At 43.1% G+C, this 15,417-nt stretch overlaps 1 protein-coding gene across 1 annotated transcript in view; it reads left to right on the top strand.

The window, feature by feature from the left end:
• Positions 1-13,513, top strand: part of LOC308676053 (cathepsin D-like) — a gene marked incomplete at both ends in the record, with an annotated part of 38,179 nt that extends 24,666 nt beyond the window's left edge. Inside the window, 4 exons of the mRNA XM_081341761.1 lie at positions 3,666-3,797; positions 7,100-7,295; positions 9,955-10,053; positions 13,316-13,513. Coding sequence (XP_081197887.1) covers positions 3,666-3,797; positions 7,100-7,295; positions 9,955-10,053; positions 13,316-13,513 — 625 coding nt within the window. The remainder of the gene's footprint in view (positions 1-3,665; positions 3,798-7,099; positions 7,296-9,954; positions 10,054-13,315) is intronic.
• Positions 13,514-15,417: the final 1,904 nt, after the last annotated feature.

The raw sequence follows: 15,417 nt of genomic DNA, 5'->3' as shown, positions 1-15,417 counted from the left end.
AGGGGTCAAAAACATCAAGATGGAGGCTGCCACTACGGTCAAAGCTCTCCCCATTTTATTACCTGTTGTTTGGGCAATGCAGTTTTGAGGTCATGGAGACCATCTTGACTTTTTTTTTGACTCTTCTGGCAGAACAGAGAGTAATCTTTCTGATTACAGGTGGACTTTCAACCATTCATTTAGCAACCTTTCCAAATTACAATAGCACTGAGAAAAGCGACTTACGGCCAGTCCTTCAATTTACAACCGTTGCGGCAACTGGCGTGTATTTATAACAGTTGCAGCATCCCGGGCTCATGTGATCACCCACTGCAGCTTTCCCAGCTGGATTCTGATGAGCAAAGACAATGGGGTCGCTGGATTCACTTAATGACTGCATGATCCACTTAATGACTGCAGTGATTCACTTAATCATGGCAAAAAAAGGTCGTAAAATTCAGGTGCGATTCATTTAACAATTGCAATGGAAATTCTGGTCCCAATTGCGGTCATAAGTCAAGGACTACACATACTTGATTTTTTTTCTTTTTCTTTCTACTGTTTTCCCACAAATTCAGGGCCCACTCATTTTCGGCTCAAGCAAGTATTGATCTGATTACTAATTACTCGATCTCTGATTCCTTTTTATTGACTCAGGTTGTTTCACTACCTAACCATTTCCTTTGCATTTTCCTTTGCCATCTCTTCCAGACTCCGTTTGTCCAACCCGGGTTTTAGATTCACAGGCCAAGGTGCTCTCTTTGCACTCCCAACTCCACACTTTTTATAAGTTTTTCAAACCCTGCATTTCCATTTATTCCTGTGACTTTCCCCCCTCCTGTTGGATTGTCCTTGCAGACTAAACTTTGTTTGCTGAGAACCTCTTTTTTTCCTCTTGTGACCCGGTTGACTCCTCCCTTGTATGATTCCTGTCCTGCTTTTCGCCCCCAGATATCACACTGAAATGAAGATAAGTAGCTCTCACTCTAATCAGGATTCAGTAAGCCCCTTATTGGGAGCACTTAGAAACAGTGTTTCTAAATCTTGGCTATTTTAAGATACCTGGATTTCAAGTCCCAGAATTCCCCGGCCAGCATGCTCGCTGGGGAATTCTGGGACTTGAAGTCGACACATCTTAAAGTAGCTAAAGGTTCAATGCTGGGAGTTGAAGTCCACACATTGCCAAGATTGAGAAACACTGCCCTAGAACTTGAAGTTTATGATGTGAAAAAAGGGTAGGGTAAAAAATGGACATAAAGAAAGAAAGCAAACTTCCTTTGTAGTACAACAAAACCAAGCTTTCTCAGAAAAAGGAAGAATGCCAGTTCAACAGGCACCTGTCTTGGCTTCTTATGCAGCCTGGTCCTTATTCTTCTTGTCATCACACATGATGGTATTGATCCAGGGCTGTGTGCAACATCTGGACTTAATCTTGAAATCTATCAAATAAGAATCAACAATGTTGTCCTGAATAGTGTGGGAATAATTTATAAATGCTACAATGCGTTAGAAATATTGCATAGGGAATATATGTTAACTTACTCAGCTCTCCACAACGTTACTGATTTATTGCCTCCAAAACTCTTTAAACTTTGTTGTTGTTGTTGTTAGCTGCGAAGTTGTGTCCGACCCATCGCGACCCTATGGACAATGTTCCTCCAGGCCTTCCTGTCCTCTACCATCTTCTGGAGTCCCTTTAAGCTCACACCTACTGCTTCAGTGACTACATCCAGCCACCTCATTCTCTGTCGTCCCCTTCTTCACTTGCCCTCAACCTTTCCCAGCATTAGGCTCTTCTCCAGTGAGTCCTTCCTTCTCATTAGGTGGCCAAAGTATTTGAGTTTACTGTCCATAGGATTTTCATGGCAAAGATACTGGAGTGGGTTGCCATTTCCTTCTCCAGTGGATCACGTTTTGTCAGAACTCTCTGCTATGACCTTTCCGTCTTGGGTGGCCCTGCATGGCATAGCTCATAGCTTCGTTGAATTATGCAAGCCCCTTCGCCACGACAAGGCAGTAATCCATGAAGGGGCCTTTAAACTTAGGCAAACATAAGAATTAAACACTTATTTCACACTGTAAACACATACAAGCGAACACACAAACTCTATTAACACAATGTAAACCTAACTATAATGCTGAAGTTCAAACGAAGAGACCCAATCCACATAATTTGATTTAGTCAACCCCTTCTCTGGGGGTCAGCACCCACAAATGCCCACGCCCCTCAAGAGTTACCCTAGAATCAGCACGCACACACTTCCACACCCAGGAAAAAGCTCCCTTATAAGACAACGTCTCTGCAGCTACCCCTAAAGGCAAACTTTTTGCTTTGGGGAATAAATATTTCTCCTTTCCTCACAGCTCTTTGGATTTCACTTTTATTTATTCTTGCACAACCCCAGCCCCACTTGAAACCCCAAATTATTCTTCTGACAATAGCCACGGAGGATATTCCTCTGCCAAAATAACAGTAGTATGTATATATGTTTTGTTTTTTGTTTTTTATGGAAAAAAGAGTGTTCAAGACAGGGACAAATCTTTGTGAACTCCTGTTACTTTTCTGATTTCTGGTGGCAAAATTAAGCATGCTACCAACCTTTGCTAAAGGTTACCTTGATTAAATAATTTGATCAAATGGTTAGTACTTTTTTGCCTGTTTTTAAACTTTATTTTTTTAAGCTGGAAGGCAATTTCCTTTGGAACTGTCAAAGAATGCAGGGAGGGTAGGATTAATCCTTCCCTTCCCTTCCCTCTCTTCAGCTAATGCAGGGGTAGGCAACCTTGGCTCTTTTATGACTCATGGACTTCAACTCCCAGAATTCCTGAGCATAGCTGGCTCAGGAATTCTGGGAGTTGAAGTCCATGAGTCATAAAAGAGCCAAGGTTGCCTACCCCTGAGCTAATGGGACAATTGACTTTATGGAGAAAGAAATGACACTCCCACTGGATTATTTTTTTTTCCTTCACTATGCTCAAGTAAAGAATTGCCTCTTTACCACCATCTAGTGGCAGTGTGAATTTGTGCAGCTCAGGCACAGTAGTTCTAACTAGAATATTGATGGAGAAGAGCAGTGTTTTTCAAACTGAAGTCACTTGATGTGCGGTCCCCAGAATTCCTCAGGCTTAAAATGCCCAACTTAGAAAAACATTGGAATAGAGGAATGGAATATTAGAGGTGGGGTGGGTGGCTGGATAGCCATAATAGAACTAGGACAGGCACGTAAAGCAGAGGTGTCCAGCTTTGCTGGCTCGTGGGCCGGATGCGTCATAGTGAAACTGTGCCCACCCTATTGCTGGCAAAGGAAAAAAAGTCGTGATACATTGCAACACGTCACGTGACGTTGCGAGTTTGACACCCCTGAAAAGCTTTAGTAAGGGTAAACTAAAAAAAACAAAACAGGAAAGGAAATTGATGAATTGGGCTTTTAATTTTCCAAAATGTTTCAATATGGTCCTGATTTCTATTCCTATCCCCTAGGCACTAGACGCACTTAAAATTGATCCTGGGTGCAGCTTATCATACAATCAGGAAAAGAGTTGAGATAAGTTAACAAGCTTCGTGTACCATAATTGCTCTTTTCTTTCTCAAGACCTTTGGCCATCTTGGAAAAAAGAACTTTCTTGCAGTAAATGACACTGGGGCTTAAGGCAGCTTTTTAAACTTTTGCCAACCTTTCTCTTAGCACCAACCAGACCTCACCACAAGAGAATGGAGGTGAAGTTATTTTCGGAGGCATCAACCACAATGCCTATGTGGGAAAGCTTCACTACATCCCAGTGTCCCGCAAAGCCTACTGGCAGATCAAGATAGACAAGTAAGTACATCTTTAGATTCCCCCTACTGCAGGGGTCTTCAAACTTGGCCCTTTTATGCTTGTGGACTTCAACTCCCAGAATTCCTCAGCCAGGACTACCTGTAAAGACATAATTATTGGTGCCAGCTGAGTTTAGCTGCTTGCAATGACACTCCTCAACGCTAGAGGGCAATGCTGTAGTACTTAAAAAAAAGACATTCTGGTCTGCTATCCTTTTTATTATGCTCTTTTCTTCATTTTTTTTCCTTTTCTTTGTCCTACCTGATATTCCTGCAAGAAGCATCAGAAAGAAGCAAGCAGTCCCTCCAGCTGTGTTCTCTGATCACTAAGCACAGTTTTCTCCAACCTAGTGTTCTCACCTGATCTGGTGGACTGCATGGCCAATCTGGGGCGATGGGTATTGTAGTCCAAAAGCACCAGACTGATAATGGAAGCATAGAAAAAGGCAGACTAGGCAGAGCAGCTTTCCCCAGCCTAACCGCCCTCAAATGTATGGACTGAGTTCCATAAATCCTGTACTAGCATAGCCGCCACTTAGAATTCTGGGTAACCTTTCACCTTCCTGAAGGACACCAAGGTTGGGTGAAAGTGTCAAGATGATGGATGAAAGAGAAAATTTTAGCCAGGATTCTACATCCTGCCTTCGCACAAGCCCTATTTCACCTGGAGCAGATATACAAGAGATTCATTAGGAACTCTGTGTAGAAACCATTATTTATTAGATTTGCATCCCACTTTTATTACTTTAAAAGTAACTCAAGGCAACAGACATGCAGAATGCTCTTTCCTCCTCCAATTTTTCCCCACAACAACAATCCTGTGAGGTCGGTTGGGCAGAGAGGGAGGGAGAGTCACTGGCACCGTCACTCAGCCAGTTTTCTTGCCTAAGATGAGGCTAGAACTCACAGTCTCCCAGTTTTTAACTTGGTGCCTTAACCACTGGATCAAACTGACTCTTTTATAGCCCAGTCTGTAGAAAAGTCAGGGTCTCTTTCACTTTCTCTGTTATACCTCACCTGATATACTGTTTTCTACTAAAATGCTTTGGTCACCCTTACTAACAGAGGCCAGGGTTGTCAATCATCTGACCAACACTGTGCAGAGTTATTTTTGTCTCCCCAACCACCAGTCCTGTCCTCTGTTCCTTGTCCCCAAATATTAATGATGTTAATGAAAGGAAGCCCCACATTTATGCTAATCGCTTAATTTGAACAATCCCATTTTAAATTTTAAAAAAGGTCAGTTTGCAATGACCCAGCTCTATGCTCTAAAAGCTCTTTGATTCTATGAGCTCCAAATAATACGGCCAATTTACATTTGGATTTAGCCGAGGGCTAATCCGATGTGATTCCAGGGCATGAAAATTTACCACATCAACAAGAAGATGAGGCTACATCCTCTTCCCTAACACACTGATCTATGCAGGGTGAAAGTAACGCTTGGTTTTGGAATAAAACAGCAGACAGTCAGACAAAGGTTCCCAGCAGACTCTGAAAGTGACACAGTCCAGATACAGCAGACATGTCAAACACAAGGCCCGGGGGCCAGATCCGGCCCGTGAAGTGGTTTCATGTGGCCCGCAAAGCCATCCTGGAAACAGTGAGGGAACGGCCCCCACTGCCTTGGCCCTGGCCCAGAGACCCTCCTTCTGCCAGAGACCCTCAGATCTGTCCCACTCCTGCCCAGGCCCCCATAGGCACCCTTGATGCAAACGATGTAGAGCTGGCCACGCCCAGCCAGTAGGCCAAACACACTCTAGCCATGCCTGCCCAGTAGGCCACGCCCACCCTGGCCATACCCACCCGGCGCCCTGAGGGCAACCGCAATGCTGATGTGGCCCTCAATGAAATTGAGTTTGACACCCCTGAGATACAGAGAACTATGACCATTCATTTAACAACCGTTTAAGGTTATAATGATACTGGAAAAAGTGATGTGCAACTGGTCCTCACAATTACAACCATTGCATTGTCTCCAGACTTGCATGATCAAACTAAGGGCACTTTGCAACCATCATGTATTTACAAAGATTGTAACATCCCGGAGTCATATGATTGCCATTTAGACTAGACTAGACTAGACTAGACTAGACTAGACTAGACTAGACTAGACGAGACGAGACGAGACGAGACGAGACGAGACGAGACGAGAAGAGAAGAGAAGAGAAGAGAATAACAGAGTTGGAAGGGACCTTGGAGGTCTTCTAGTCCAACCCCCTGCTCAGGCAGGAAACCCTATACCATTTCAGACAAATGGCTGTCCAGTCTCTTAAAAACTTCCAGTGTTGGAGCATTCACAACTTCTGGAGGCAAGTTGTTCCACTGATTAATTGTTCTAACTGTCAGGAAATTTCTCCTTATTTCTAGGTTGCTTCTCTCTTTGGTTAGTCTCCATCCGTTGCTTCTTGTCCTGCCTTCAGGCGCTTTGCAGAATAGCTTGGCTCCCTCTTCTATGTGGCAGCCCCTGAGATATCGTAATACTGCTATTATGTCACCCCTCATCCTTCTCTTCATTAAATTAGACATACCCAATTCCAGCAACCGTTCCTTATGTGTTTTAGCCCCCAGTCCCGTAATCATCTTTGTTGCTCTTCTCTGTACTCTTTCTAGAGTCTCAACATCTTTTTACATCGTGGTAACTAAAACTGGATGCAGTATTCCAAGTGTGGCCTTACCAAGGTGTTAAAAAAGTGGTATTAACACTTCACATGATCTTGATTTTATCCAGTGGTGGGATTCAGCCGGTTCACACCAGTTCGGCACAACCGGTAGCTAATTTTTGTTGTCCAGGCCCAGAATGGACTTCCAGCAGCGGCATCCACACAGAGAACCGGTTGTTCACATATTTGAATTCCACCACTGATTCTATCCCTCTGTTAATGCAGCCTAGAACTATGTTGGCTTTTTTTGGCAGCTGCAGCACATTGCTGGCTCATATACAGTATGTGACCTTTCCAAAGGGCTTCCAACAAACTCAGTATTGCTTAACAACCAGTGATTTGCTTAACGACTGTAGCAAAAAGGCTGTAAAATGAGGTACAATTCACATAACGACTAAAATCCCAATTGAGGCTGTAAGTCAAAGATTATCTGTACAGATTCGGTCCCCCCACTTCGTCTGCTATGGCAAGAGAACTGGATCTTGGTCTGTAAGAAATTGCTGACTGCAAACTCTCCAAATTGTGTAACCCCCCCCCCCCCGGCCTCTAATGTTCTGACACTTTCTCTTGTCTCCCACTGAGGCTTGTCCTCCGATCTTGACCAAGTTTCAAATCCCTGTCCTTTCCCAAACACACTGTTTAGGATAACCATAGAGAAAAAGCCCAAGGAGAAATCATGTTGGCCATGGAACCTGCTTGAAAAAACCAATTCATCCACCATCTGCAAGGACGGTTGCCAAGGCATTGTGGACACCGGGACCTCTCTCATTACGGGGCCAAGCGCAGACATAAAGGCTCTGAACGAAGCTATTGGTGCTCAAGAAGCTTTTGGTGGACAGGTAAGAAAGAGATGTTCCTGGAACAACCAAATCTGGGCTGCAAAATCCCAGATGACCACTAGACAGCAGCAAGTGAGTGTCCCAATCACCAACACTTTGCTGTCGCCTGGTGGTCTTTCAAGTATTTGCAACCCAGATCTGATAACCTAGACTTGATTTCATTATTTTACTACCATAGGGAGCTTTTGGGAACCAATAAGTACCTATGGACAATGTCTCAAAATAGTTGCTGCACCTTGTCTATTCCCTAAATGGCATATTGCAGAGAGCTCCACTCTGGCCACCCTTTTTTAGAGTTCCAAAGCTCTATTTCCCGGCTCATTTTGGAACAACATGCTGGCAAACGATGCCCCAACTATTGCCCAAAAGGTTTCTTGGAAATAATGATGATGTGTTCCTCAGCCTTGGCAACTATACGTTGTGTGGACTTCAGCTCCCAGAATTCCCCCGCCAGCCATGGTGGCTGGGGAATTCTGGGAGATGAAGTCCACACATCTTAAAGTTGCCATGATTGAGAAACACGGTTCTAGAGGCAGGCGTTTTGCTTCACAGTATGTCTGCTCCTGATTTATATAATTTCATTAAAAGAATATTTTAAAAAATGAAAGTCGGATGGATGGAAAGCTCCCCCACTGAGGCCCAAGAGTAGCACATTTGCCCATCGCAGACTTGGCATTTTTGCTCTGCAGCTGACCTGCCAATGGCAGACTGACATTCCTCCTCATTCTAGAAAAATCCAGAAACATGACACAGAACAGAACAGAACAATCACAATCACAGGGGCTGAGGCCAAACTCAGCTTTTATTCAAACTTAATGGGTCTGCATATGCATCTGTGTAGTCTAATATTAATCAAATGCTACTTCTTAAAGTGGTGCTGTTAGAAATCCTGGAGGGGGGAATGTGGGGTCTGCGTGTTCACTGTCTCTTTCCTTCTACAGTGGTACCTTGGTACTCATCAGTAATTAGTTCTGGGAGTACCAAAAACAATAAGTATCAAATAAATTTATCCCATAAGGAATAATGCAGTGGGTCACAAGGCAGCTGTTACTGACAAGTTCTAGTTTGTGCATTGAGTACCAAACAAACAATGAGTACCAGGATAAAATACTTTGAGTACCATTTCAATTCAATTCAATTTAGAACAGTGCTGGAAGAGACCTTGGAGGTCTTCTAGTCCAACCCCCTGCTCACGCAGGAGACCCTATACCATTTCAGACAAATGGCTATCCGGTCTCTTCTTAAAAACCTCCACATACAACTTTTGAAGGCAAGCTGTTCCACTGGTTAATTGTTCTCACTGTTAGGATGTTTCTCCTTAATTCCAGGTTGCTTCTCTCCTTGATTAGCTTCCATCCGTTGTTTCTTGTCTTGCCTTCTGGTGCTTTGGAAAATAAGTTGACCACCTCCTCTTTGTGGCAGCCCCTCAAATACTGTAATACTACTATCATGTCCCTCTTAGTCCTTCTTTTCTCTAGACTGGCCATACCCAAATCCTACAACCGTTCTTCATATTTTTTAATCTCCAGGCCTTCAATCATCTCAGTTGGTCTTCTCTGCACTTTTTCCAAAGTCTCAACATCTTTTTTGTAATGTGGTGACCCAAACTGGATGTAGTATTCCAGGTGTGGTGGTACTAATACTTCATGTGATTTTGATTCTATGCCTCTGTTTATACAACCAAGGATTGTATTAGGTTTTTTTTGCTGCTGTCACACACTGCTGGCTCATAATTAAGCGATTCTCCAATTCGATCGTCCAAGTTGATGAGTTTCAAAGCAGTTGAGTACCAAGGTACACCTGTATGGGTCTTCCTCCATGAAGCTCCAATACCATCAATATAGTATTGCTTGTCTCTATTTTCAGTACTCAAGCTTGAGTACAAGGTTTGCAAAGCTAAAACTTTGCACTCTTCAAGATGAAATGATGGAGGATGTTTGTGATTGCAGACATAGAAAAAAATATGGGGGAAAAATGTTGGAATGGGATTTCATAGACTCTACACAGGTAGTCCTCGTCTTATGAATGGTTGTTTAGCGACCGTTCATAGTTACGATGGTACAAGATACTTTTGACCTGGATTCGAAATTTGGATGGCCACCCACCTCTCCCACAGTCATTTGATTGCATTTCGGGTGCCTGGCAACCAGCCTGCATTTGCAGCAGCCCAAGGACACGTGACTGCGATTTATGACTTTTTTTTTTTGCTGGAAACCGGCCGTGTACTTCCAATTTCCGACAAGCACACTCCTTGTGGACAAGTCACCCTGCATGGAGGATTCCCTTTCCTAAGAATTTCTTTGAGGTCTGCAAGGGGCATTGAAATGGACTCAGTGGCCTGAAGGCATTGCTTTTTGATGTTCCTTCTGCCGGCAGCAAAGTCACTGCACGATGGCACATCGTGTCACATGCTGCATTTTGCCGGACTTGACAGGGAAGAAGACATCTAAGAAACTAAGGTTGTCATGTTCAAAAGCAGCTCAGGCTGCACTGTGACAGTTTCCCCCCCACCCGTCTTAGGCAGCGCCTGTGGTGGGAATCAGCAGGCAATTGGCCCAGGAGAGACGGGAAGAAAAAAAGACACAACCCCAGCACTTTTGTGAGAGTGATATCAAACATTTTCTTTTTCTTCACGCCAATCTCCCTTTCCTTCTCCCAGTACATAATAGATTGCCAGAAATTATCTCAGATGCCCAGCATCACCTTTCATCTTGATGGCAGACCTTACACCCTGACCCCCGAGGAATATACTCTTCAGGTGAGCTGAGCCAATGAGATGCACACGGGAAAATGGGGGTGGGGGTGGGTGTCTTAATAGAGACAGCCGGAAAACCACATTTTCTTGTGCTTGTTTTTCTTCTCCCAATGCGAGGTTTAATTCCATTTACCCTGAAAAGTTATTATTTATTTATTTAGCATATAGCATAGCATACATGGATTAGAAATATATATTAACATTACACCTAGATCAGGGGTAGGCAACCTTGGCTACGCTGACTCAGGAATTCTGGGAGTTGAAGTCCATGAGTCATAAAAGAGCTGAGGTTGCCTACCCCTGACCTAGATTAATAAATCACAATAAAATACAAATGTTAAAAAGTCTATGTTCAAATATCACTGTCTCCAGGCCATCTAACCATTGAAGTTCAGCACTGTTTATATTTTTTTTTTAAAAGTCAGATACTGGACCGGTATACAGGCAGTCCTTGACTTATGACCACTATTGAGCTCCAAAATTTAAGTTGTTAAATGAGACGTTTGTTGAGTTTTGCTCCATTTTACGACTTTTCTTGCCACAGTTGTTAAATGAATCACTGCGGTTGTCAAGTAAATCTGGTTTCCTCATTGACATTGCTTGTCAAAAGGTCACCAAAGGTGATCCCATGGCCTTGGGACACAGTAACCATCATAAATGGGAACCAGTTGCCAAATATCTGAATTTTGATCACATGATCATGGGGATGCTGCAAAGGTTGTAACTATGAAAAACAGTCATAAGTCACATTTTTCAGTGCCATTGTAACTTTGAACGGTCACTAGGTGAACTGTTGTAACTCAAGGATTACCTGTATGCCCTCAACTTATAGCCAGTCACAATAGATAACCTTTATTGTCATTTTTTTACTGTGGGCACACTGGCACACATTACAAATGAAATTCTGTTGCCTGCTTTCAAAAGTGTACACATACATAACACAGATATAGACTATGTGTTTGTGTGTGTGTACATCCTTACATATAAAATATTAATCAACGTGATGTACAGTTTGACGTGGTACCCCACAGTCCCACTGAGGAGAGTATACTGTGCCCCATTTATACAGAGAGTCCCAGCAGACCCCATGTGAGGTGAGAATCCTATTCAGGATTGTCCATTGCAGACATGCTAGTTCAAAGCCTGCCCCTTTTTTTGTGGGGTCATTTATATGCTTTCCTTGGTCTGGGCGTTCAGTGGCCCACTTTGCTTTCCATTGGGAATTGATGTTAAAGTTGTTGGGCAGATGTTGCACAAGCGCCAGTGGGGGCTTCCTGGATTTGAATTTTCTGGCCGGTAAATGAGAAAGGTCACCGTGCACTATTGACAGGAATGAGTCGCTCATTATTTTGTCTGTATTCTCTCACTAGTGCATCTTGCCTTCGTAAAGCTGGTGGGGCTATATCACTTAGACCAGGATGCTAGCGATTTGGAGTGATTTTAATACATCCACTTATAATCCTCATGGTGGTGTTGAGTCTGGCATCTAATTTATTAGCATGGCAGCTGTTAGCAATAGCAATGGCACATAGACTTCTATACTGCTTCACAGTGCTTTACAGCCCTCTCTAAGCGGTTTACAGAGTCGGCATTTTGTCCCCAACAATCTGGGGCCTCATTTTACCGACCTTGGAAGGATGGAAGGCCGAGTCAACCTTGAGTTGGTCAGAATCGAACTGCCGAACTGCAGGCAGCCAGCAGTCAGCAGAAGCAGCCTGCAGTACTTCATTCTAACCACTGCTCTTAAGTAGTATTAAGTGGCTGTTAAGTAGTATTCAGCTGCAGAGTATACCAACCTTAGTGCTGGATGTCCTGAGGGTGGCAGCTGAAACTCCCCATTTAGTTCCACATAATTTCTGGATTATGTTATTCCTCCTACTATTGATTTTTGCCACTATATTCTCCAGGTGTATGTTATAGGAGAGAGTTTGGACCAACTTGGAGTAACATTGGATTATAGGATTATAGGGGATGGGGATTATGGGGGAGTAAGTTGTTGTTTAAGCAGACCTTTGAGGCTTTGTATGCTACTTTGTTGTTAAGGTGAAAGTACATAGTTACCATTTTGTTGGTACTACCTAGGAGTGAGTCTCCAGACAGTGAAGAATTTTCCCAATATTTTAAGATTGAAATTGGGATGCAGTCCCCTGGATTAGAATGTCTTGATGATGGAACCAGATCATGACCAGGGCAGAAGATTAAGATCCTACTCAACTGGAGGTCCCCAAATACAACAGTCTTGGCTGAGCATATTTTGAAGCAAAGGTGTCCACAAAATATGAAGAAAAATGTCAAGATAGTGGCCCAACACACATAAAATCAATCCCACTGTCACAGACTCCATCTTGATATATTTTTTTACTGCATCCCGTGGAAATCTGGAGCCAGTGGACTCCTGATCTCCTCATAATATCATGAATACTGAAAGGAAGTTTCTATAAGATCTAGGGCAGAGAATTTGTTCCTCCAGAGACCATATTTCATTTTACAAATTAAAAAAATAAATAAATGAAACCAGAAAATACAACATGATGTCATTAGGGATTCTCCCCACCCAACCTGGCCCTTTTTAAAAAAATTGGGGAGGTTTAATGATATAAAATATAAGACAAAGTGGAAAACCATTCCATCAAATTTTGGTGACAACATTTGAAGTTACTGTGAAGGCTTCATAACAGGGACAAGTGCTCATAAGCCGTTCACATTTCCTGCAAATCCTTCCAATCCAGACTCTAAATTAAAATAATAAAATATCACTGGATCATCCTGGGGAAACTTTATTTACCTATTTTGGGGGGTGGGTAGGCAAGGGAGATTTTCAGTTGTACGCAGTTTTGTTGTTGTTCTCAAGCAACATATAAATGAACAGCTGGGAATCAAGACAAATACATGTTTCCAAGAAATAATTACCCCAGCATACCCCAGTCTGGCACCCTCCAGTAGAATTGGACCCCAATCATATTTAAGGGTTCAAAGGTTGTCATTGGGGCCTCACTGGCCATCTCCCCAAAAAGTTGAACGTTCAGCTGATGGCATCTTTGATGATGAATTGTGCAAGAAGTTGAGGAGAGGAAAAATCTATGAGTTCCTGTCAGACAGAATAACCCATATTATGGTAGGAGGGGGAAAAATGGTTTCTCTCTTCTTCAGCTGTCATGGATCAGCAAGGGCCCTTGTTATGCTCAGGGGAAAGATCCGCAGTGATGAAAATGTGAAACCTTGAAGTTCACAAGCCCATCATCCAGGTGTCTCCTTTCTTCCACAGGTGACCCAAGCAAAAGTGACTGCTTGCATCAGTGGATTCATGATCCTCGACATCCCCAAACCCACAGGACCACTCTGGATCCTGGGAGATGTTTTCCTCCGACGATACTACTCAGTCTTTGACCGAGATCATGACCGAGTTGGCTTAGCTGTTTCTAATCAGTCTTCATGTGGTGCTGGTTCTGATGGAAAAGATTAAACACCACAGCTGCAAGCAGAAAATTCCACTGCCCGCAGAGTGGTCAGACAATAGTAGCTATCATTTGTTTCATGGTATTAAGAATTTAAGAACCTCTTCAAGTATTTTTTTTCCTACCAGTATAAGCATGGGGTCTGCATTCACCATACTTCGTGGAATAATTCCATTTATAAACACAAGAACAAATTTCCAGTCATGAAGGAGGAGGAGGAGGAGGAGGAGGAGGAGGAGGAGGAGGAGGAGGAAGGAAGGAAGGAAGGAAAGAAGGAAGGAAGGAAGGAAGGAAGGAAGGAAGGAAGGAAGGAAGGAAGGAAGGAAGAAAGAAAGAAAGAAAGAAAGAAAGAAAGAAAGAAAGAAAGAAAGAAAGAAAGAAAGAAAGAAAGAAAGAAAGAAAGAAAGAAACACTGTTTCCAGACTGCAACCTGGAAATTCTCCTAATAATTCCTAATGTATTCCTGAATCCAGAAATTAGCTGCCACTGACTTCACCTGTCATCTTCTCCTCAACTTCTTTCTTCCTGACCTCCTGCTTTTTGTTTCATGGACAACCTGATGTTACGTCTGACAGTTCAGAAGTCATTCTGCACAGTCTTAACTCCAACAAAGCGATCATAGGATTTCAGCCTAGCGAGTCCTTCTCCCTATAGCAAATACCAGACAATTCAAGCATGATAAAGAAAGAAAGAGGGATGGGGTTAGATAGGAGGGAGAGAAGAAGCCAGGGTTGCCTCATGTCTTGAAATCTAGATTTCTGGGTAACAGCCCTAATCTCAAAAAAGCCAGATAACTCACAGCTATGTATAAGATGCTACAGATAGTCCTCAACTTACAACCACAATTGAGACCAAAAGTTCAGTTGCTAGGCAAAACATTTGCTAAGTGATTTGTGCCCCATCTTAAGACCTTTCAAAACCACAGTTGTTAAGTAAATCGCTGCAGCTATTAAGTTAACAATGCAGTTGTTAATTGAAACTGGCTTCCCCATTGACTTTGGTTGTCAGAGGGTTGCCAGATGGGAATCACATGACCCCGAGACACTGCAACCGTCATAAATATGAACCAGTTGCCAAGCATCTGGACTTTGATCACGTGACCATAGGGATGCGGCAATGGCTGTTAAGTGTGGAAAACGGTCCTAAGTCAACTTTTTGAAGTTGTAACTCCGAATGCTTATTGAAAGTACTGTTGTAAGCCGAGGATGCCTGCCTTGGGCAGGGGTTTAAACTAAACTAGAAGCTCTCCAACGTCCCTTCCAGCCTTACGATTCTGTGTGTTTGAAATGATGCAACTCCTCTGAGCTATAAGTTTAGAGAAAACTTGTTTTGCATACGGGCGTGCATTTGTTTCAGTCCCAACCCTCCCTTTAAGGAACGTTTCTTTAGAGGAACAGGAGGAAGTCCTTTTTGCCCCTGAGAAAAGTCAATAATGAAGTAGATGGTTCATTAGGCAGCTGTGTTCATTTAGCTGGGAGCATAGCTCAGTGGAAGGGTTGTGATCTTGGCATGCAAAAGCTTCCAGGTACAACCTCCTCCATATATCTTCAGAGCGGGTTGGAAGACCCAGGCCTGGATCTCAGAGACCCTCTCCCACTCTGCCGCTGAGCTACAAAACCAATATTTGAGGGCAGCTTCCTAAGATATTAAGATGATGATATTGTCAAGTCAACTTTCTTTAGCTTCCTTCCTATTTGGCCACCAGGACAGTAGCTAGAAACAGCCACCCAGAGTCGCTTTGGATAGTGAGATGGGTGGCATATAAATTTAATAAATAAAACAATATAAACAGTGCTGTGAGGCAGGCTGGAAGAGTAATGAGAGAAGATCAACCAAAGTCAACTTTAGTAGCCTCATATGCTTGCGTCTAATACGTCTGATGTTTGCTTGAATGTCTTGAATGTGAATACTA

Source organism: Vipera berus (assembly GCF_964194415.1).
Source record: "Vipera berus genome assembly, chromosome: W".
Lineage (NCBI taxonomy): Eukaryota > Metazoa > Chordata > Lepidosauria > Squamata > Viperidae > Vipera > Vipera berus.
The sequence above is the reverse complement of the archived record's forward strand: the minus strand, read 5'-3'. Positions and strand labels throughout refer to the sequence as shown.